The sequence below is a fragment of the Electrona antarctica genome (genome assembly GCF_951216825.1).
Source record: "Electrona antarctica genome assembly, chromosome: 15".
Classification (NCBI taxonomy): Eukaryota; Metazoa; Chordata; class Actinopteri; order Myctophiformes; family Myctophidae; genus Electrona; species Electrona antarctica.
Window position 1 is genome coordinate 41376823 of NC_136796.1, and position 25762 is coordinate 41402584.

Consider the following 25762-nt stretch of genomic DNA (forward strand, 5'->3'; position numbering starts at 1 on the left):
CACACACACACACACACACACACACACACACACACACACACACACACACACACACACACACACACACACACACACACACGCTAGTAAAATAAATAAAACATGATCAAAAACCAAATGCATGTCATGTCATAATGCACCGTATGAAAGGAACTGGCCCCACCCATCTCCTGGCCCCACCCATCTCCTGGCCCCACCCATCTCCTGCTCAACACGCAGCCATAAACTTCACATGTTAATGTTGTCTCAGGCCGCTGAAACAACATTATCATGTGAAGAGAATGAGAGAAATGTGGACGCAACTGTATGGGGGAGCACGCGCGCACGGACACACACACACACACACGCACACGCACATGCACATGTACACGCGCGCGCACACACACACACACACACACACACCAGTATTTGAACTGCTCAAAGAAGAAGGGGGGGACGACGCCGCCCGATCCCCTGCGTCCAACGCCCACATATATGGCTTTAGATTGCATTGCTCAGCACAAGCTTATCGCCTTCTCTGTCCATGATGGGGGCCTTTCTGTGTGGTATTTGCAGATCTCCCTGTGTTCACATGGTGTCCGTGGGGTCATTCCTGCCAATAAGTAGTAGTATGGGGAGCCAACAGTTCCTGAGCCCATATTAGTGGCCCATAGTTCAGGAGCCTGTTTCCTTGACGTGAGGCAACTTGATGTACAAGTACACCCTCTGGACACGATGCTAGTATGTCACATGAAGTAAAAAGTACACCCCCTGCCCCTGGACGTGATGCTCGTATCGTGTAACATGATTTACAAGTACACCTCCTGGACATGGCGCTAGACTTAAAGCCCCAATCCAACCCCTTGATGCTGAGTGCCAAGTGTATCAAAGAGGCTCCGAGGTTGATGCAGGGTAAGCAACTCAGAAGTGCAACGTCACACACCGAATACCGTGTGTGGGAACACGATGAGAGCACCGAATGGATGAGGAGGTATGCGGGGACGTTGAGTGAAACAAAAACAAGCGCTCCCCCTGTAAACCCGTGGGACGCGTCAATGAAGAACCCGTCACTGGCTTGTTGGTTTTGTTGCGGTGTGTTAAGGTGTGCAGACTGTTGCATTAACCGACTTCTGGAGGATCAAACTTAGAATTCATAGGATATGGAATATTAAATTAGGGAAAAGAATAACAGAGCAAAGTAAAAAGGTACCGTAAAATCTCCTTTTTGGGGGGAGAAAAATACTTTGAACAGAAAATTGTATTGTACTGTATGTGTTTTTGTATGTATTGTTTTACTACCATTTTTAAGAGCCTGCTCAGGGACTACAGGTGTAAATTAGCTTATGGCTAACTCTGGCCCATTTACATGGATGTGAAAACTGACATGTTGATTAATGAGCATTGTCCCTGTCAAAAAAAAATAAAAAAAATCACTATGGAACATGGAACTCACTGAACTCTCTCTCTCTCTCTCTCTCTCTCTCTCCCCCCCCTCTCTCTCTCTCTTGTATATACTGTACATATAGTTACAGTATAAGCCCGCAGCAATCAGGCCAATGTGTCTCTATCTATCTGTCTTCCACTCTGTTTCCATTAAAGCAGGCACCCCCTCTTTCTCAGGCTGTCTATTTCTCTTGCTCGTATGCAGGCATGCATGCATGCACGTACACGCACATGCACACACACACACACACACGCACGCACGCACACACACACACACACACACACACGCATGCAAAGTGCACACACACTGACTGCAGGGCAAGCTGAGAGTTATAACCTTGCCAAGTCACACGCTGTCTGCTGGGTTGTGTTCAAACCACTGTAAGATCACGTACAGAACTTTACAGAACGTTACAGAACAAAATAAAATGTTACAGGACATAATAAATGAGGACGTTACATGACACAATGCACAGAACAGAATACAATGGTACGGAACAGTTTGAAAACGTTAAAGGGTTTTATTGTCCCATATGCAATACAGCTGTCACAACATCGCAGGCAGTGTTCTCGTACTTAGAGTTAGACGTTCCTCCAAATTGTGGATCAAATTAAACAAAGCAAAACAAAACAGCATGTGTGAAACCGTAGACTACAAGGCTGTGATCCTGTACAGTGTACACAACCATGATAATAGACTATATACACATGTATACTGCATATGTAGCCATCTGCATATTAGTCTACTTGCCAGCCCATAGAGCCCCATTGTGAACCCGGACATGTTGAGTACACCACGGTTTTATGTTACAAATGTTGAGTATGGGTCTCCATGTAGAAACTGCCGGATGCTAACTTAATTGCATATGTTGAGCAATTTTCATAATTGGTATAATATGTGACCATGCCATGCCAAGGCAAAAAATTCAAAATTTCATCAAATGTGACATGTCAAACTAGGGGGTTTTCATGATGCTGAATCCAATCCAAGCATTAGTTTTGAAAAAAAGAAAACACTCATTGGGTGAACAAAGGGCCATAGCCACTTGCCCAAATGTGCTGACATCATCAGTGTGTTTTTTGTGAAAAACTAATGCTTGGAATGGATTCAGCATCATGAAAACCTCCTAATTTGACACATCACATGCTTCTTAAAGCATGGTGAAATTTAGATTTATTTTCCCCTTATAGGTTGTTAATGGTATGGTCACATATTATGGCAATTATAAAAATTGCTCAACATATGCAAGTAGGCAGTTTCTACATGCTGGGGACCCATACTCAACATTTCTAACATAAAACTTCGGTGTGGGTTCACATTCTGGCAAGTGGATATATGCAGCATTTATTTATATAAAAATCATGTGCATTTCGGGATACACATCATGGGAACAATGTGGCTCCAATGTGGATCTCAGACTTGCGGCTAGACTGTGATGACAGTCATCTAAGTCAGTCGTCTATGGCAAATGTCATATGACTCCAAAATTGGGCAAGGTTTCAGCCCGATCGGAGCCCCTCCATTATAAAAAAAAAGTATAAAACTTAGTGGAGGTACTTATGAGTTCTACTCAGTGGTGTAAAGTAACACATGTTCTCATGTACTGTACAGTACTGTAAAATATTGTACACTCCACTACAATTTACATTATTATTGCACAAAACGCACTATAACCACTTGAGCCCTATATAATTCGGCCATTTGAAAATAGCAGATCTACAGATGCGACACATTGTGACTGAGCTCGTAGATCGGTGTAAAGGAGTTTTCATACATTTTGAACATGTGAAATGGAACAATGATTACTTTTACTTTTAGTACTTTAAGCATATTTTGATGCCGATACTTTAACTTTTACTCAAGTACATTTTTAATATGGGACTTCTACTTGTAACAGAGTATATCTACATGGAATTATTGCTACTTTTACTTAAGTAAAACATGTGAGTACTTCTTCCATCACTGGTCCTACTGGTGGTGGGCACTAGAAATGTGTTGCTGATCAGTAGTCTGGATACTCAGACAGACACACAGACCACAGGGCAAAACAACCCTCAGATTGCTCCTGCAGAGCCAGATGGCAGACTGGGGATGTTTTTTATCCCACGATTTTGTAACCCATTTTTCACCCCTGTGTCAATTATCTACTGTGATCCTGGGCTCTACACACCGTCCGCCAACCTGGGGAGAGCAACGGACTTGAACTCATGCTCCCTTCGTGCATGAGTGTCCAAGTTGCTCCTTTACACCTGACAGGGGGGAGTTACCCTAGTTGGACATAGCACGTGGAAGGAACACGTTATTCCAATCAGTTCCTTTCCCCTCCATCAGGCGCCCCGGCTGGCCAGGGGGAGGCAGTTTAGAGACCAGGGATTTCTGCATGTTTTTTGTGAGGGTACCTACCCTAGGGGACACGGGGAGAACATACAAACTCCACACAGAAAGGCCGTCTCGCCAACCCCGCCTCAGGTATGGGCACTGATGACGCGGAGGAGAGGACACGCCACCAGCGCCCACAGCGTCCCCAGCAGGAATTGAACCCAGGACCTTCTAGCTGTGAGGCGACAGCACTCTGGGGGTGGTTTTTGAACAGAAACATGGATCTCCACCTCTCCACCCTTTTTTTGGTAGCACTTTTTAAATTTAGGGCGCTTTCACACCAGGATTGTTTGGTTCGTTTTAAAACGAACCATGGTTCGTTTACCCCTTTGGTTCGGCTGGTGTGAACGTGCATCCAAACTCTGGTGCGGATCAAAGAAACTAACCATGGTCTGCTAAAAAAACGCCAAACTCAGTTCGCTTCCAAACGAACCACGGTGCGGTTCGTTATACTGGTGTGAACGCATTCGGACTTTATAGAGGACCACAGGAAGATAGCCAAAATAGCCGCCGGGCGTCGGCAGTTGTGAGGTTGCATTAATAATTAGTTCTAGTCTTTTTTTACGGGGATCACTATTGATATGACAGCTGTCAGCTGATCTTTCTTCATGAGCTGCAAGCCTGCAATAATACTAGACCCGCATCCATGTAGGAGGCGCAGTGCAAATTTAATGGCAGCGTACAAGGTTCACATGCGCAAAAATAACAGATGTACAAGTTATCGACACGGAATGCCATGTGCGGTATGGTACAGGATATAAGCTTGCGCTTGTAGATCTGTTCATTTTAAGCAGCCCACCACGCACAGTTATGACGAAGCCTACATCATGAATGCATCAACTCGCCCCTGCCCAGGCTCCATATATGGAGCTGGCCTGTTCTGACATCACAACTCTCCATATTTGGGCATGCCTGACACAGAACTCCATAGGAATAAAGGGACACAGAGAGACAGATACAGAATCTCTATATATGGGCATAAAAGGGACACAAACAGATGGGTGGAACGGGTACTCTGACACGGGTACAACTGGGATTGGTGCTCTACAGCCGGGCAACGGTCTAGTACAACTGAATATGACCTTCACCACGACTTGAACTCGGTGGCTGCGTTCGAATGCGATGGATCATGCACTGACACTTGCAATCAATGGCAGAGGCTCTGGGGTTCACTCTGTTCCCGAGGAAGTCAAGGCGAGTACACCCCATCATGGTCATTGACCTCGACTATGAAGACGACATCGCCCTAATCTTGGATACAGTCGAGAAAGGAAGGGAGCTACTACTGGCAGTAGAAAAGGAGTGCAGGAAGATCGGCCTCAAGCTCAAGCAAGACGGGACGGTGCTCGAACAAGTCGAGAAGTTCAAGTACCTCGGGCCTGGACTGTCTCAACTGAACAGGATCTGAAGGTTCGGAGAGCACTTGCCTGGAAAGCCTTGCACGGGATGAGGAGTGTGTGGAAATCAGATATGGGAGAAGACCTTAAGAGGCGGCTGTTCATAGCTACTGTGGAGTCAGTATGTATGGGGCCGAGACATGGACCCTTACAATAAAACAGGAAAAAGCCCTGGATGGAGTCTACACAAGAATGCTACGAATGGCACTAGGTGTCACATGGACGGACCGCATCACAAATGTGGACCTCTATGGGGACCTACCACGGGTCACGGACAAAGTCAGAGAGAGAAGGATGAGGCTGGCAGTGCACTGCGTCAGGCACCCAGAACTTGAGGCAAATAAATTGACCCTATGGGAGGCCAACCCAGGGCAAAGCCAGGAGGGGAAAGAAGCGTACCACCTATGTAGACATGCTGCGGCGCGACAGCTTGGCCGACAACACTGAAGAGCTCAAGAACCTGATGTTGGATAGGAATTTGTGGAGGGCAGCGATCCAGGAATCCCGAGTTGGTGTTGGCTAGACCTCACTCTCGCAGTACCTTAGCTGGATAGATAGACAATTTGATCCCACGGTGATGTTGTCATGGCAGTACAGCAATTCAGCAACACAGGACAAATAATATTTATTTTAAAATTGGGATGAGGAAAAGAGTAACAGAAAGCCAGGTACAGCATACTACAGAAATCTTTCTTGGCCCTCTCAGCACGTGGACTGCCTTGGAATTAACGTGGTGACAGAGCCTTTAACATACCATAGTCAGAATGCACAGTATGGAAATGCATTGTAAAGCCATTTGGAGAAAAGCTCTATATGACTGCAGTCCATTTAACATTATATTCCCAAGTAAAGAAATCAATTAGAAAAATAATAAGAAACATACAATTATCATAAAGAAAAATCACACCCGTGTGAACTGAGTGGTGTAAGGTCTTATATAGACTGATCAGCTGTGGTCTGACATAATGTCTGACGTAATGAAATCACACCCGTGTGAACTGGGTGACCATAGCAACCATGCTCATTTTTTTTGGTACGGACAGACACGTAAACTAACAAAGCCAGTTGTAGGAGTGGTTTACACCAAAATCTGCATCTATATGTATAATAAAAATCACACCCGTGTGAACTGAGTGGTGTAAGGTTTTATATAGCATGATCAGCTGTGGTCTGACGTAATGTCTGACGTAATGAAATAAGGTAAGGTATTATGTAGCCTGATCAGCTCTGATCTGACGTAATGAAATCACACCCGGATGTGATTTCACAACTGGCTTTTTTTGCGCAGAGAAAATGACCACGGTTGCTACGGTCATCCAGTTCACCCGGGTGTGATTTAATTACGTCAGAAATTATTTTGAACATAGCAACCATGCTCATTTTTTTCTGCACACAAAAGCCAGTTGTAGGAGTGGTTTACACCACTCAAAAAAAGTGGTTCACACTCTATCTCTCTCTCTCTCTCATTAGCAGGCAACAGTGCAGCACTATCTCTCTCTGTTTCTGGCACAACAGCGCCACTTTTGGTAGTCATTGGTACTGGTGCTCATAGTCACACACAAACACACAAACATGAACACACGGTTGCACACACGGTTGACACGGACATTGCTGTTCCTTGGAGTGGTTGCACCACTCAAAAAATATAGTATTCTCATTATCTCATAGCAGAGTGAAAGAAGGAATACACAGTCTATGCCCCAAATAGACCTAAAGAGCAAAAAGCACCACTGTAATGAGCGTGAGCAAAATCCATGAGTCATTATGAACTATGCGTAGACCCTGGTAGCTGAGCTACTGGCCAACACTGGACCCTTTCAACCCCAACATGAATCATCTCTTTGGGGCAGCCTATTGATCATTCACTAAAATCGAGCTATTGTGATAACAGACAGACAGACAGACAGGCAGACTGTCCAGGACCCTTGGAACATTACGAAGTGTTACAGAATATGTCACAGAAGGATTATGAAATAGTGAAGTGCACATGAGGGTCACATATAATCTCACATTTCGTCCTCTCTCTCTTTCTCAACTCTATTGATATATGATATGAATTAGGGATGCACCGAAAGGGAAATTCTTGGCCGAAACCGAATACCGAATATAGGAAACAGTAGGCCGAAAGCCGAATACCAAATATCTGAATATGATTAATATTTTTAGCAATTTTCTGCCGAATATTTTCTGCGGTCGAATATTCGGTGCATCACTAGATATGATGATATAGTACTTTATTGTCACTTCACACAGTTTGTCTTGAGACCCAGCAGCCAAGTATGCAGAACACATACACACACATTTGACATAACAAAGAACAAGACAATTTACATACATAAAGACATGAAGACAAGAGCAATGTCCACCGCCTAGATTACCCCGTGGCTACTACAACTCCTGATTAAGCCTCAAAGTTGACTGGTGGACAAAGAACCTCTTTAGTCTGACCATATTGTATGCTGGTACACCATGTCTCCTTCCTGAAGGTAGCAACCTATATTCTCCATACAACACATGCTTAGTATTAGAGGTGATATTCCTTGCTAACCTTAAGATGCTGTTACCATACATGAATTAAATTCAATTGAACCTCTCTCTCTCTCTCTCTCTCTCTCTCTCTCTCTCTCTCTCTCTCTCTCTCTCTCTCTCTCTCTCTCTCTCTCTCTCTCTCTCTCTCTCTCTCTCTCCTCCTCCTCCTCCTCCTCCTCCTCCTCCTCCTCCTCCTCCTCCTCCTCCTCCTCCTCCTCCTCCTCCTCCTCCTCCTCCTCCTCCTCCTCCTCCACCCCCCCTGTCTCTCTCTCTCTCCATACTGTTCGGATCACTCTCAATTCAAGAAGCTTTGTTGACATAAGGTCACATTAGACACTAAAGCAGACGAATTACAGCTGATAAATAAACTATCTAAGACAAACACTGTTGGTACTGTAGGTCTTGTGTGTGTGTGTGTGTGTGTGTGTGTGTGTGTGTGTGTGTGTGTGTGTGTGTGTGTGTGTGTGTGTGTGTGTGTGTGTGTGTGTGTGTGTGTGTGTGTGTGTGTGTGTGTGTGTGTGTGTGTGTGTGTGTGCATGCGTGCGTGCGTGCGTGCCGGGCCATGCTGACCAAACCAAAACATGTTTCTTTTTCTTTTCTCTTTCTGAGTTGTGTGGGTGTACGCTGTGTAGTTGTGTGTTGTGTAGTAGGACTCTGTTCTTCATCACTCCAGATGTTCTGTGGTGATTTTAACGGGAGAAAGGAGGAGCCTACACCCCCACCCCAACACACACACACACACACTTCCTCTATCCTCTGTGCTCAGCAGGGGGTTAAGTGTAGAGACACAAAATGGGGGGAGGATAAAGAGAAAGTGGAAGAGCAAAAGAGAGAGAGAGAACGAGAGAGTAAATATGTCCATATTCAAACATATTCAATGGATACATATTTGACATTGTGTCGTTATCCGACTTCGTTTCTTTCTCAGTCTCGAGTCTTAGGTCTACTTTTGACACTGCAAAATACTGGACACTAAAATAAATCACTGCACTGTTTTTAAACCTGTACACTCATAATGTGTCTATAAAGTTGAAAGTGAGCCACCTCTGTCTCTTTTTTTATATGCCAAAACAGCAGATCTAGGAGCTAACAACACATCACAATCAGGAATGGATGCGTTTATGTCATCTCGTAATTCTTAGATTAAAAAATTAGAGATTTTCCACTAATAATGACATGCCCAAAACAGGGATGCCAGGTTTTTAAAGAGGTTAATCTATAGTCTACTACGGCTGGCTGGCATTTTGGCACCGGTGGCAACCCGCCAGCATTCAGGTGCTGTGGTGTGGATTGATAGAAGACCCCCTGCCGCCTGCAGGATGGGCCGCTTGATGGGAGCCCATCCATTCAAACACGCTCACTTCCTACACGACAGGAGGCCTGCAGCAGCACGACGACACTTGCAAATACACTCCTTTATGAGTTCATGATTCACAATGGGGACGTTTCCCTCACTGCAGGTCACAGGACACCACAAGAGGTGAAGTGACATTTGCAAGACATCAGTGTTGTTTTCGGCAGCAATTTTTTTATTTTAGTTTTAGTCGTAGTCTCTTGAATAGTGTTTAGTCTAGTTTTAGTCGACTAAATGTTATAAGATTTTAGTCGACTAAATCTACAGTTGATTTAGTCGACTAAAATGTATTTTGTCGGGCCTTGATGCCGTCGTAATGAATAGCCGATCTACAATGCGACGCGTTGTGAGCTTGTAGATCAGCTATTTTCAGCATGCAATTGTAAAACGACTTATACTGGATTTCTTGTCCACTAGTCCCTTCCTAACATTTTAGTCTATAGTTTTTATCTGTTGACGAAATTGTCAATATATTTAGTCTTAGTTTTAGTCACCATAGCTTAGTTTTAATTTAGTTTCCATTTAGTTTCCGTCAGTGAAAAAAGGTAGTCGACGAACATTTTTCGTCTTAGTTTTATAGTCAACGAAATCAACACTGTTTGCAAGACATGTCCTCTTGCACGAGATTCGCGGGACATCTGGTACGGGAGGAGAGAACAAATCCGATTTAGTCGTTCTAAAAATGGGCACAGAGATGAGAGACAAACAACTCGTCTCTACGTTCTTCCTTTGTTTGCAGCAGTTGTAAAATGTGTCTCTCTGTCAGTCTGTGGTTTTGTGAGTCTGATAAAGAATCCTTGGCAGGAAGAGTAGAGACTAGAGAGAGGGTCCCTCTTGCTACCCCCCATTCTCCTCCCCCCCCTCCCTCTCTCTCCCTCCTTCCTCTCCCCACCCCCACCCCCTCACTCCTTTCTCCTCCTCTCCTCTCCCATGCATGCAAACACACCCCTCCCTCCCTCTGTCTGTCCACTCTCTCTCTCTCTCTCTCTCTCTCTCTCTCTCTGAGTTCTTTCATTCACTGATCAGAGGAGAGTGTGGCCAGATCCCAAACACACTCTCTCTCTCTCTCACACACTTTCTGTTCATTGATCTCTCTCCCTCTCACACACACACACACACACACACACACACACGCACAAGACACACATACATACACACACACGCACGCACAAGTGAGTGCACGCACGCACACGCACACACGCACGCACACACACACCTACACACACGCCATGCACAGTCCGAAACAGTCCTGCTGGATGGGCTTTCTCTCAATTTGTCTCACAGGAGTCTTACTGCTGAACCAGGGTGAGTACAGAGGGCAGTTTGTGTTTGCTTGCTTGCATCCATGTGTTCCTACAGTATGTGTGTGTGCCGATTATCTTTGTATGTGTGCAGTCAGTGCCCTGTTTTTCCACGCACGTGTGAGTTTGTGCGCGTGCGTGTGTACGCGCGTGCGTGCGCTGTTGTCTTCTGTGTGTGCGTGTGTGTGTGTGTGTGTGTGTGTGTGTGTGTGTGTAAAATCAAAGCCTTCATGTATTGTATATGTTGAGAGAATGCATGTTAATATCATCATTAACTTATGACTGTTATTAGCTTTCAGAAATTAAACCCTATATACTTAGATGAGCGCAGCTAGTCCCCCAGAGCCCTATCCTGCCTTCGCTCTCTACTAAAGATCACTGCCAAAAATACAACAATATAATCGCATCAACTATTTTTGTTTAAAGATCAAGCTCAAAAATAGCGACGCTAGGGTTTCATGTATTTAATTATATATTAGTAGTAGTGATAGCAGCTACATTAGTATTACTGTCAGTAGTAATAGTAACAGTAGTAATAATTGAATGAATGAATAGTTCATTCAGTAGTAGTAGTAGTAGTAGTAGTAGTAGTAGCAGCAGGAATACTAGCCATGGTTCACATGATGCTCATACGAGTCGTACTTCACAAGCGTCATAGCTTAACTTCCACCTGTTTTACGCGATCGCTACGTTTACACTGAAAACGTGTACATAAACATTTAGATTTAAAATATAAAGTACTCACCACGTGTGCCACGGGTGTTAGACATTTGCTGGGACAGCGATTAGCATTGCTGCATTCCGCGTTGTTTAATAAAAGGCATTTTTATCCGAGCTGTTTTTTTGCCATTGGCTTTCAACTACGCGCCCCTATCGGTCGGGAGTAGTGTGGCACTCTGAAACACTGGGTGTGTTCGATATAGGCACGCTGACCGCACTGCCAATGTCCCAGCAAATTCCTAACACCCGTGGCACACGTGATGAGTTACTTATATTTGAAATCTGAATGTTTATGTACACGTTCTCTCTGTAAATGTAGCGATCGCGTAAAACTGGCTTCAGTTGCGTCATCATGACTGTCATGATTATGACAGTCAAACTAACAGTAAAACTATGCCTAAACCTAACCTTATTCCTAACCTTAACCTCAGTAAAACAAATACAAGAATACAAGAACCGCTGGGGGTGAGCGGCCGTGGAAAAAATGGTTACCAGCTGCACTTGGTGCCGCGCTATGAACTTGTAGCCAGGTCTGCTATGGCATATTACATCTAATTCTTGGGGTCTTTGACATAAAATATTGAGCACCACTGATACAGATTCAGAAAACTGTCAGGATTTTGAAGACATTTTTAAAATTTCGACATCAGGCCTAAATGAGTAGGAGCAGCAGCAGTAGTAGTAGCACATTTTCGGTGGGGGTCCCACAAGTGTCAAGTTCTTGGTCCACTGCTTTCTATAGTATGGATATGCTCCCACTTGGGGCCTTCAAACAGAAACAATACCGTTCCTACCCTGACAATAAATTAGGGTTACTACACCAAAGGGGGTTATACTTACTCATGAGAAAATAACTGCATGACAGCGGTGTGCAACACGTCGGGCCATTTACCTCCCCTGAAGGGCAGTATTTTCTCTAACTAACTTGCTCCACCAATGCATTTAGCTGCAGCTATACCTCCATGGCCATCTTGCAAAGCAGGCGTGCAACAGTTAATCAAATTGATTGATTTATAAATAAAAGCAAATAATCAGTTTTAATAAAAACACATTGTGAGCTTGTAGATCAGCTATTTTCACTATTTGACACCATTGTCTAGTAAGAAATAGGGCTAATCAGTGACTTATCACACTAATCGATTAAGGATGCATCGATACGATTATAATGATCTATTTCTAATGTATATATAGAAACTAAATAGAAGTATTATATAAATAGAACATAAACATGTTCATTGCTTATCCTTTATTGCCCTTTTGCTAAATCATTACAATTGTTAATGTTATTGTTAACACATTAAAAGGGCCGTGTTGTCATTCATTCAAGTGAGGCTAAAGTAACAGATTTGTGTCACCTATACGTGTCACTGCACTACTTAGATTAGAAGTGCTAAAAGTGGTATTCTTTTGTTAAACAAGTGTTAAATAGTTTCCTATAGTGTTTGTTCAGTAACATGGGATCTCCCCGTCTCTCCAGATCCTGAGTAAACAGAAACTATACATATTCAGGCCGGGATACCACTTTTTATCCAATCGCGGGGGAGAGATATGGGATGAACAAGTTGACATGATGAAACAATAAGACAAAATTGGAACCGAAGCACAAAATGATGAATGATCTTTGTGGGGTTCTTTCTCCTGAGCGATGACATTTATCGCCCACCTGAAAATGTGTTTTCTGTTCACTATAAAGAGCTGGAGCGATCTATAGCAGCGGTTCTTTTTTGGCCGTGCACCCCCTGTTATCTTCTGTGTGTGTGTGTGTGTGTGTGTGTGTGTGTGTGTGTGTGTGTGTGTGTGTGTGTGTGTGTGTGTGTGTGTGTGTGTGTGTGTGTGTGTGTGTGTGTGTGTGTGTGTAAAATCAAAGCCGACCTAGCTGACACATGTATAATATATATATATATGTAACATATGTTTATCATATGTGACATATATTCAAAATTGGCCGTCTGCATATGTCTCTACAATCTACATATAGGCCTACTGTATGTATGTATGTACATACAGTATATCCATATACAGTATATATGTGTTGGACATATACAGTATAAGGCATAAGCTATGAGACATACTGTATATATCCTATATATCCACATATATGCACATATTTACAAGAAACATTGTTTCTGACCAAAAAGTGTCACTTATACAAGTAACAACCTTTCTACATTGTACAACATGGTACGCTACAACATATGGTTTATTTAATTATTAATTTCAGCTGTGGCCAAATCCTATACATGTTTTGATTGATTGATTGATTGAATACTTCATTAACAGTTTGCATGGACAAGCACTTCAGGGAAGTACGTACAGTGCAATACAAGGTCTCCTAAAAGGATTTTATTCAAGAAAGCTTGTTTCCATTGGCATCCTCGAAACATTTAATGAAAGACAAATACAATACTATGCTAAAAACATAAATTTTGTCTGTTCTCGTTTATGTCATAGAACATTTATATAGCCCCACCACGCCGCATGTTTTTGGCCAATCAGGAAGGCTTATTTGTCCACGGTGGTTTTCTATTTTTCAGTTCTGCGGAATAAACAGTTATAAATCTCACTACCCCCCCCCCCCCAACTACGTTTCTCTCAGCTTCCCCTCTGTCTCCCTCTCAGCTTCCCCGCTGTCTGTCTCATGCTACACCGTCTCCCTCTCAGCTTCCTCACCTTTCTTTCCTACTCTACACTGTAGATATAATACTGTACTTTCAATGTGTTTTAAGGACAACCATTAACAGCTCAATGAGAGCTAAAATATATGGGTCTAAGAGATGGTGTATGAGTGAGCACTGTGTGTGCATGTGTGAGAGCGCACGTGCATCCGTCCAGCTGTTTTGTGTAGACATGTTTGTCACAGAGCCAACACTCTACTGCTCTCCTCTCCTCTCCTCTCCTCTCCTCTCCTCTCCTCTCCTCTCCTCTCCACAGATCTGGTACATGTTTCTTTTCTTTCTTCTTTAAGTTTATTTTGAAGGAATTTCTGATGCTGATATAACTCATCTACATTACACGCACATACACACACACACCGCGCACACGTGCGCACACACGGACGCAGGTATCATATTACGTAGCTGTCAGTCAGTGAGTCATACTGTGAGAAACAGCTGGTATTAATTATGACTTCATTTAAAATGCTGCTGCAGCTATTGGACGACTAATACTGCCCCTATTTATGTCTACTGCTGCTATAGTGTAGATTAGAACATCCACAGTCCTGAGAAATAATCAGGTAGTGTTTGACTTTCATATCACAGTTCTGGCAGGAATGTATTACATTTGTTGGAACAGTGATGTGATCTCATCGCACCTACAGGACAATCATTTCCAACAGCCCACTCAGTTCTCAGCAAAACACAAGGGAAAGGGTGGGATACTGTCTACACAATTAGCGCTAAATGGAGTGAGGCACGCACACACACACACACACACACACACACACACACACACACACACACACACACACACACACACACACACACACACACACACAGACACGATTTATCACAATGACCACGCGTGCAGAGCCACAGGCCAGCGTGGGTTCAAACCCCTCTGGAACTCTGTAAATCTTTTCATGTGTATTATTTTAGGCAATCGCTTTATTTAGAAAGTAGAGCGAAGAAGAACAGACTGTGTAGGAAAGCTGAGACTAGAGGGAGCCGGTGTAGGAGTGACAGACAGAAAGCTGAGAGGGCGCGTCAGAGAGATAGGAAAGCAGAGGTAGACTGCAGTGTCGGAGAAACAGACTGCAGGAGAGCTGAGAGGAAGACTGTGAGAGAGTCAGACTCTGTCTGTCTTGACAGAGGAGAGACAGATACAGACATTGTAGGAGAGACAGACAGTATGTAAGTACAGTAAGTATCCATGGGAACCCGAACCATGGTCATAGGTCAGGAGCCTGTTTCCACAGCATGAAGTACAAGTACACCCCGCCTTGGAGATGATGCTATAGTATCCCAGCAAGCACAGTCAGGACCTTGACTTATTAGTGACGTCTCTATTGGGGCCAAATCAAGTCAATCCAAGACTAGTCAGATCTGGCCCAGAAAATCACCTGATTTCAACCAACATAAATTCTGCCCATTAAGACGGACGTCCCTGGATGAATCAGAGAGAGTCCGATAGAGGCCAGATCAACTTAAGTCATATCATAACTAGTCAGATCTAGCCCAGAATAAGCTATATTATTTTAACTGGTGAAGACGTCCTGAAAATGATGTAAAGACCATCCCCATATGGGCTGTGATCTGGCCTAGACATGAACGTCACCGGAGTCACCGGAGGACGTCATCATAACATCATCATGACGTAATTAAGCTTGCTGGGATGTCACATAAAGTACAAGTACACGCCCTGGGCATGATGCTAGTATGTCACACGACGTACAAGTACACCCCCTGGACATGATGCTATAGTATGTCACATGATGCACAAGTACACCCCCTGGGCATGATGCTATAGTATGTCACAACGTACAAGTACACCCCCTGGGCATGATGCTAGTATGTCTGTCACATGATGTACAAGTACACCCCCTGGGCATGATTCTATAGTATGTCACACAACGTACAAGTACACCCCCTGGCCATGATGCTAGTATGTCACATGATGTACAAGTACACCCTCTGGACATGATGCTATAGTATGTCACATGATGTACAAGTACACCCCCTGGACATGATGCTATAGTATGTCACATGATGTACAAGTACACCCCCTGGACATGATGCTATAGTATGTCACATGATGTACAAGTACACCCTCTGGACATGATGCTATAGTATGTCACATGTACAAGTACACCCTCTGGACATGATGCTATAGTATGTCACATGATGTACAAGTACACGCCCTGGGCATGATGCTATAGTATGTCACACAACGTACAAGTACACGCCCTGGGCATGATGCTATAGTATGTCACACAACGTACAAGTACACGCCCTGGGCATGATGCTATAGTATGTCACATGATGTACAAGTACACACCCTGGGCATGATTCTATACCTATAGTATGTTACATGATGTACAAGTACACCCCCTGGGCATGATGCTATAGTATGTCACAACGTACAAGTACACCCCCTGGGCATGATGCTAGTATGTCTGTCACACAACGTACAAGTACACCCCCTGGGCATGATGCTATAGTATGTCACAACGTACAAGTACACCCTCTGGGCATGATGCTATAGTATGTCACATGATGTACAAGTACACCCCCTGGGCATGATGCTATAGTATGTCACAACGTACAAGTACACCCCCTGGGCATGATGCTATAGTATGTCACAACGTACAAGTACATGCCCTGGGCATGATGCTATAGTATGTCACAACGTACAAGTACACGCCCTGGGCATGATGCTAGTATGTCTGTCACATGATGTACAAGTACACCCCCTGGGCATGATGCTATAGTATAGTATGTCACACAATGTACAAGTACACCCCCTGGCCATGATGCTAGTATGTCACATGATGTACAAGTACACCCCCTGGGCATGATGCTAGTATGTCTGTCACATGACGTACAAGTACACCCCCTGGGCATGATTCTATAGTATGTCTGTCACATGATGTACAAGTACACCCCCTGGACACGATGCTAGTATGTCACATGATGTACAAGTACACGCCCTGGACACGATGCTAGTATGTCAGAGTGCTTTACCACAATCCAACCCTTCATGTTGAGTGCCAAGCAGCAGGGAGTCAGTGGTTTCCTACTGTATGTCATTTTTATAGTCCTTGGTATGACTCGACCAGGAAGTGAACCAACGACCTCCCCGTCTCACTCTAACCACGAGGCCACTGAGCTAGAGCAGAGACGGACAGTGAGAGAGCTGGAAGACATAGACAGTAGGAGAGTATTTCACTGATGATAAATTAAAACTTAATTCCCACCAAATGTCAGATGTGTGCTTGAGGAAACAGTGTCTCTGAGGGCTGTCACACACACAGTCACACACACACACACACACACACACACACACACACACACACACACACGCACACGGGCGCACACACACAGAGAGACCACATCTGACGATGGGAATATCCTATTCCTCAAGGTCCTCTTCCCCGGATATTGATTCATCTCTGTGTGTGTGTGTGTGTGTGTGTGTGTGTGTGTGTGTGTGTGTGTGTGTGTGTGTGTGTGTGTGTGTGTGTGTGTGTGTGTGTGTGTGTGTGTGTGTGTGTGTGTGTGTGTGTGTGTGTGTGTGTGTGCGGCAGTTTATTTTTAACGTAACTGTAATGTAATGTAACTGGTGTGACTGACGGTTGGTTCGCACGCTCTGACTGACTCAACCCAGACCTACTGAAGACACACGTCTTCATCATGTTCTGGGAGTTGAGACATGTGTCCTCCTCAACATGAATGAAGAGGCCTATACTGTCCTTGCAGTGAGGACATGGCAAATGTCCTTGGTGTCCTTGTGTAATGCCAGGGATTCTGACCAGGGCTGGACTGGGACAAAAATTCGTCCCGGTCATTTTCGTGCAAATTTGGCCCAGACCGGCCCACCACAACCAGCGCGCAGATAGCAGAAACTATACCGCCCGCTCCGTCGAGGCACACACAAACAAACAAGCCCTAATACCACTACTTACAGAACAACATAAATTATACAAACCAACAGACAACTACACAACCCTTTGTTGCTCTCACAAGAATGCTGGCAAAAGGATTCAAGATAGAAGAGGGTTTATTTGTCACTCACTTTGCCTGCCGATATTTTTTAATCATAGGCCTATCATAACTTGAGACAAACATGTTAACCAATAACCACTATTCTAAGAGGTAGTAGTCAGGACAGTGTCTCTGCATTGAGGACAGTGTCCTTGCAGTGAGGACAGTGTCCTTGCAATGAGGACACTCCAACAGTGTCCTTGCACTCTTGCAGTGAGTCAGAACATTTTTTTGGTTTTCTTTCCATGACCTGAAAACACTTTTTGTTATTTTAACCATGTTGTATATGATGACGTTTAACGTACGCATGTTGTTTGTGATTAATACATTCTAATGTATGGATACAGTTCTTATTGTTTGGTAATGATTGGTAATGTCTGGGTGTTTTTCAGTGGTCCAGTCCCAGTATGATGACTTTGACGATGCGACACCAAGCCCCGACTACATCGACTACAATTCTACATTTGAATATAGTTTCTATAGTATGTCTCTCTCTCTCTCTCTCTCTCTTGCACGCACGCATTCACGCACGCACCCACGCACTTCAATTTCTTTATTTGAGTCCACATTTAAAAAATACATTATTAAGGGCACAAATATTTTTCAGTTGCTTTTGACATCCCACACACTCGAAACATCATGCGTCTCAGTGCTTGAGTCCAAACAAGCCCTAAATGCACAGAATATAGGCAACACATGAACTTATTCACAGCCAACATTGGTCACTTCAGTCACACTTACGTTTGTGTGCGTCTCCTCCTAGGTAATGCCAGCACCGATGAGTTGGATAAGTTTCTTGGCGTCGACGAAGATTTTGAACCGGGAGAGGACATGGTGTACGACGAGGAGGTGACCTCCGGACCGGTCACCTTCGGTCCAGAGGTGACCTCCGGTCCAGAGGTGACCTCAGGTCCAGAGGTGAACGCTACTCCGGTGACCATCACGACAACCACAGAGAGGGAGCAGGTCCAGTCTAGCAAGGCCGCTTCACTTCCTGTCACATGGGTAAGACAGAAGATAATATAACAAAATTAGTTACTGCATTTAAATAAAACGACATGCTGAAATCTCACTGCAACCATTGTCTTTAAGGAAGACACTGTGTGCGCGTGCGTGCGTGCGTGCGTGCGTGCGTGCGTGCGTGCGTGCGTGCGTGCGTGCGTGCGTGCGTGCGTGTGTGCGTGCGACCGTGCGTGCGTGTGTGCGTGTGTGCATGCGTATAAACAGTGCGTAAGTAAACCGTGAATAAAGCATGCACGGCACATCTAACTCTAAAGTTGAAAGTCATGTGCTGGGCAAAGAAACAATCCAAAATAGAATCCACACACTGGATCCAGCTCCAAAAGTATTTTTATTTTTATTACCACCAGAAATATATGTTAAAAAAAAACCTTTGGAGCTGGATCCAGTGTGTCTGCTCTATTAACATTATTCATGTCTTATCTCAGGGGAGTTAAACTACCGGGATGGTCCAGTCTGACCTCTATGTGGGATGATTTGGGATTAAGGAATTAAAGAAGAAGTTATATTTTTTAAATAAACTATTGACATCCATTATCATCAATTATCATCAAACTACTCTTGTACTCTTGGAGTAACCACTTAAACCCGGCCTATCCAGAGCGATTTACAGTCAGCGAGAACAACACAAGGTAATACATCAAATACGTAGAAATAGTCATCTCGGGCCCAGGCGGTGGCGTAACCGTCTGGGCACCCGACTGGTAATCCAGTCGCAGTGTGCCGCGGGTTCGACTCCCGAGCCCGACACGGCCTTTACTGCATGTCTTCCCCCATCTCTCTCCCGTTTCCTGTCAGCCTACTGTCTGTCCCTTCAAAAACCAATAAAAGGCGTAAGCCGCAAAAAATATATCTTTAAAAAATAAATAAAAAATAGTCATCTCGGATCAAAAGTAAACTAAGAACCTAACGTCCGTCTAACAGTAGAATATCTGTACAATGAAACTATAAGTATACAATTACAATACTATGTCTACAAAATATGCTCCCTCGGTCCTCCTGTATTCGCCAAGGAGGCTCTCCAAAGCACTGGGCCCTAGTGGTAAGAGGTGGGACTGCAGGCGGACCCGTGGAGTTATGACGAGGAAACCCCCGTGCAGCTGGGGTTTAACATTGAGCGCTCGTTTGCACTTCCACATTTTGAATCGAAAAAATTACAAAGTAGACGGTTCTTCCGGCCCTTCCGGGTGCTTTAAAACGCCACTGAGCAACTTCCACTGAAATGAATTGCGGGGGCAGGGCTATCGCTCCGGTTCAGTCTCTATCCTTTTAATACTCGATGGTATTCGCTCTGCGCTACACTAAGCTGATCTTCATCATTGTAGATTGGATGGCAGGATGCCCCCCCCCCTTGGATGCCAGGATGCCCCCCCCCACACACACACACACACCCACACACACACACACACAACAGGGAGGCTAAGGTTCAAGTGGTTAAATGAACACTGAGGATGTCATGTGCAGCAGATAAACACATGCTGTGTGTGTAGCTTTAACCCAGCAGGCGACAACAGAGTCCTGTGACAGCAGTGGAGCATGTCAGCGTTGAACAGACCTAAATTAAATCTCATTTAGAAGACTGATCCAACCCTCCATCTAAAATGATTTTGACACCACAGTTGGCTGCACTCTCAAACAGCTGCTCATCACATGCATGTACACGCGCACATGCGTGCACGCGTACACACAGGCGCACACACAGGCGCACACACACGTGTGTGCATGCAGCTGAGCATGCAGACGGACATAAACACACAGTGGCCTCTTTGTATTTGGTGGTATGCTGGCTGGACACACACACACCCATGAAACAACCTTGTTTTCTACTGTCAGTGATGTCCTGAGGCATTCTGGTCGACTTTCATGATTCATCCAAAAGTAATTTTCCACTTGGATCTTTCGAGAGAAAGGGAGAGAGATGAAAGAAATGGAGAGGGAGGTGGGCGGTGGAGAGATAAGATGGAGGGAGAGAGATCACTGCGCGCATGCGTGCTACAAAACCAGTAATGTGATTTATTAAAGTGTTTTAGATATAGTTTCACTTACATTATACAACTGGCCAGCAGTAGTATACAGTAGCACTACAGGTCCTGGTAGGACAGAAAACCAGCCATACTAGAGGTCCTACGGGAGTGGCCTTGCGTGATAAAGTGTCCGCCCTAAGGACATCGGGGTTCAATTTCCGGCTGAGTCATACCGAAGACAATAAAGAAATCGTACCCAGCCTCCGTGCTTGGCACTGTCTCAGCATCAAGGGTCGGATTGGGGTTAGGTCCCTGCGACATAATAGTCATGTCCAGGGGCTGAGGGGGGTGTACTTGTCTTGTACATCAAGCTATCTCACCCTACAGAAACAGGAGATAAGCTCCTGGCCTATGGGCTGTGGGCCACATAAGAGTAAGTAGCCTTGCCGAGCCATGAGGCCCATAGGGCAGGAGCCTATCTCCTGTTTCTGTAGCGTGAGGCAGCTTGATGTACAAGTACACCCCCTGGACATGACGCTAGTATGTCGCAGGGACTTGCCCCCAATCCAACCCTTGATGCCGAGTGTCAAGCAGGGAGGCATTGGGTCCCATTTTTTAGAGTCTTTGGTATGACCCGGCCGGGGATTGAACCCCGACCTCCCAGTCACAGGGCGGACACTCTAACCACAAGGCTACTGAGCTGGTTGTGGGCCACATGGATCAGGATAATTTATAACAGTGGTTCCCAATAACCTCGCTTCATGCAGGCTTTCCACCTCGGAGGAAAGCCTGGTCTCTGTTACAAAAGTGCTGTGTGAACCGGAACTACTACGTCATGTTGTAGTATTGTTTTGTAGTCATCAGGCAGGGAACAATCAATCGGAACTTCCTTTTCCCTCAAACCGGAAGAATAACAATAAAAGCTCTCGTAGCCTGCAGCTTTTATTGAGAAAAATCGGTTTGAGGGAAAAGGAAGTTCCGGATGATTGTGAACTACAAAACAATACTACAACATGACGTAACGATATCATCCGCTCCCGACCGGATCATAAACCCAAAATGGAATGGTGCCCAGGCTAGGTTCCCAAGCGTTTTAGCTCAGGACCCAAAAGAGAAATTTGATGTCTTCCCGGGACCCAAACTAGTGAAAATAGACGATCTACATTCTACATGTTTTCAAATAATAATAATAATTAGGATAGAAAACCAATAGTAATTGCAGTCCTGATAGAATATCAGTGGAATTCCAGTGCTGGAGGTCCATCATAGTTTTAGGGCTGATTTCACACATTAGTAATTTGGTGTAGTTTAAATATTCAGTATGTGAGTTCATGTTCTTTTCTTTTTTTTATCACAGGTTCACTGGAGTTTACTGTTGGTGTCACTACAGCTTGTAAACACACTATGAGAGTCTACACACAGACACACTACACCGAGGTGGTGAGTCTTACACACACACACACATACACACACACACACACGCACAGTCGCACACACACACAAACACGAAAGAAAACACTATATCGCCCGAACAGGGACTTGAACCCTGGACCCTCAGATTAAAAGTCTGATGCTCTACCGACTGAGCTATTCGGGCTCTTCCAGATGTTGATTTACCCTTTTCTACCGGAGAGTCCCAGCTCAGCATGCCACGCCATGATGTGATCAAACATAGAGGCATGGTGTGTGTGTGGGAATATTAGCATATTTAAATGGGACGTTACCTTAGCCTCTTCATTGACATCCCATGTGAAGGAGATGGAGTTGTATGCAATCTCCTCAATGTTGCTGATGGTGTTGAAGCTCTCCTTGTAATCAGCTGTAAATCGCACGCACGCGCACGCGCGCACGCACGCACGCGCGCGCGCGCGCGCGCGCGCGCGCACGCACGCACGCACGCACGCACGCACGCACGCACGCACGCACGCACGCACGCACGCACGCACGCACGCACGCACGCACGCACGCACGCACGCACGCACGCACGCACGCACGCACGCACGCACGCACGCACGCACGCACGCACACACACACACACACACACACACACACACACACACACACACACACACACACACACACACACACACACACACACACACACACACACACACACACACACACACACACACACTTCATTTTAACAAATATGCATGGCACAATGATGGCAGAGTTAGTTAATACAATATAAAGTACAGTACTGGTTGGCGGTCTCCTTAGCCTAGATTGTAGCTAAATTAAGGAGGGAAATGTTAGTAACTCATAGCACCTCTTTATAGGGCATTTACTGTAATTCATTATAAATTGCTTGCTCACACTGTTGATTAACCTAGACAATATATTATTAATAAAAAAAAAACTCCAGCAGAGGGTGCTATGGGTTATTATTAGATGCAATGTGGAAGGATATTTTTTTTTTTTACAATATTTATTTTATTTGGAAAAAGCAGTACAAAAACATAATTTCTATGCATACATAGGACACAAGTGCAGTTCCCAGGATTCTTTTTTTCACCCCTCTTCCCTCCCTCCCCCCTCCAAGTGACTCCATCTCCAGTGTCTCTGTAACATCCTTGCTTTCTTCAGGACTACATATGGCATCAGGTCAACACTTAACAGGGGCAAAGGGCAATATCGCTTCAGAGTGTACATTTCAGAAGGAGAAAAATAAGAAAGAGTGGGCAGACAAAAGAAAAAGACAGACAAAAGAAAAAGACAAAAAAAAACAACAATCAAGAAACGAAAGTGTGGAAGGATTTTTTATTGAAGGAATGAGATGCAGCATCTCATTTTCAAGGGGGACCCATGAAAACACAAAGAAAATACAAAGAAACATACAGTGCACAAATACACAAAACATACAGTACACAGAATACAAATAGATATACAAATACATACATAATACACAAATAGCTTGCTCACCCTCTTCCAACGCCCACCCCACCAACCACCACATCATCAGCTGTTACGATACGATACGATAATTGTCAGCTTTCACTGAAATTTGCTTTGCGTCCATGACGTCACCGTGCAAGATACAGACAGGACATACACAATACAATACACAAGGTACATTACAGGACACAACTCACAGAAGCAGACAGGAACAAGAACAATAGAACATATCCTCTTGGTTTACCGATTTTGGTTCAAAAGCAGAACAGACTGGTGTACAAAAAAGTTCTTTAGCCTGTTACACAATGGAGAAAGAAGAGCACAGTGCAAATACAACCGTGTCATTACTGATTACACTGATACAGATTAGAAGCATAGACAGGTTGAGTCTAGATGTGAAAGTCCTGAAGCTACTGAATGATGAAATAGATCTGAGAGATAAAGGGACATTGTTCCACTCAAATGGGGAGAAGAAATGAAAAACTAACATATTTCCTATTCTTCTTAATCTGTTCATGCATTTTTGGCTTTAACTATTTTTTATGTAATACAGTATAACATACAGTATAGGCTATATGATGATATTATATTGTATTTCAGGTGATGTTGGGTGTGGTGGTTGACAGAATTTTACGCTGAGGCCACCATGGAGGGACCTTCACCAGCCTGACCTTTGACCTGTTAAAACCCTTTAAAATGCCTGCCGTCTCCAGAATGGCAACTGTCACAGTTTGAAATGCCACACGAGTCACGACTCACGACTCACTTCACTTCAAACAGTATTACTGTCTTCTAGAACTGCAATAACAGCGATTCCCAACCTGGCTGTGACCCACTGATTGGCCCCAGGAATTACATAAACTAAAAGTATACTTACTTATACTATTTCCATTGATCCAAGCTGCCTGCAACACAATTGAATGATGAAGCAAACCCATTTTGGGCGGGAACCCCTTTTGGTGTTTACAGCATTATGTTATACGTTAGCTATTGAAGAATAGCAGATCTACAAGTTCATAGAGCTTGTAGGTCTGCTATTTTTGAAAAATCTTGAAAATGTAGTGCAAATCTTTGAATATTCTTTCAGAGCCAACGTTTTTAACTCAAATCTTTGCTTCTGGGAGGGTCCCTGGAACAACATATTTTCAGATGGGGGTCTGGCGGCCAATTACATATAATCTTGGGGGTCCTTGACATGACATTTTTTGAGAATGACTGACATAGAAACATGGGTTTTTCAGAAAACTGTCAGGATTTAGAAGACATTTGTAGAATAGTTCCCAGGTCTAAATGGGTTAAAATAAACATGCTCTGATACTGCATGTGGTGCACCCATCTGACCACTTAACACGGCAGCCGAGTGGGTGCCGTGTTCAGTGGTCAGGTGGTTGCAGGGCCGCAAACTCTTTTGAGAAGTGGCCACGCTGATTCAGAAAAGGTTGGGAACCACTGCTGTAAAGACAAAACCACTCTTTTTTTATGAACTTTTTCACTGTACCTTCAAGTTATTATGAATGTGGGAGGAAAAATAGAAAACCAAACAGTCTTACAGTATCCTGTTTGTTCCCCAGGCGTTATTGTGGATATTGGAATGAGGCACTTTCTTTTTTACAAACTTTAGCACTTATGCATTGTGTGTAATAAAAACGTCTGGGTTTCCGAGGCTACATTGTGTGTGACTCTGAGATGATTTTTGTATGCGTGCTAAATGTTTTCTTTTTTTTTTAATAATGTGTGAATGTTTCATTCCACGTGCTGTGTTATGTGTGTGCAGTTTAACATCAACAGTTTGTATTCAATCAAAAGCATAAACTTCAACAGTAGAACATAATGTGTTTTTTATTTCATGTTTCCTGTCTGGAGTCTCAAATGCACAAATATGATTCTTTCCGTCTGTTCTTAATAAAAAAATGATATCCTATACTCAGTCTCTTCTCTGTTCATCCTAATAACTTTAGGATGGCCATATAGTTTAAAGGACAACTTTAGTAGTTTTCAACCAAGGTTCATGTTTTAGGTTGTTGTTAGAGAAATTAAAAGATGAATGTTATTATTTTTTTCATTTGCTGCTTTCTTTCGTTT

General features: G+C 44.0%; 1 protein-coding gene across 1 annotated transcript; it reads left to right on the forward strand.

Moving 5' to 3' along the window:
* Positions 1-10120: 10120 nt before the first annotated feature.
* LOC306938595 (uncharacterized protein) lies at positions 10121-25603 on the forward strand. The gene is made up of 5 exons (XM_079522848.1): positions 10121-10384; positions 18194-18283; positions 18565-18806; positions 22143-22225; positions 24281-25603. The coding sequence occupies exons 1-4, from the start codon at positions 10309-10311 to the stop codon at positions 22191-22193; spliced, it is 459 nt and encodes a 152-aa protein (XP_079378974.1). The 5' UTR covers positions 10121-10308; the 3' UTR covers positions 22194-22225; positions 24281-25603.
* The last annotated feature ends 159 nt before the right edge of the window (positions 25604-25762 follow it).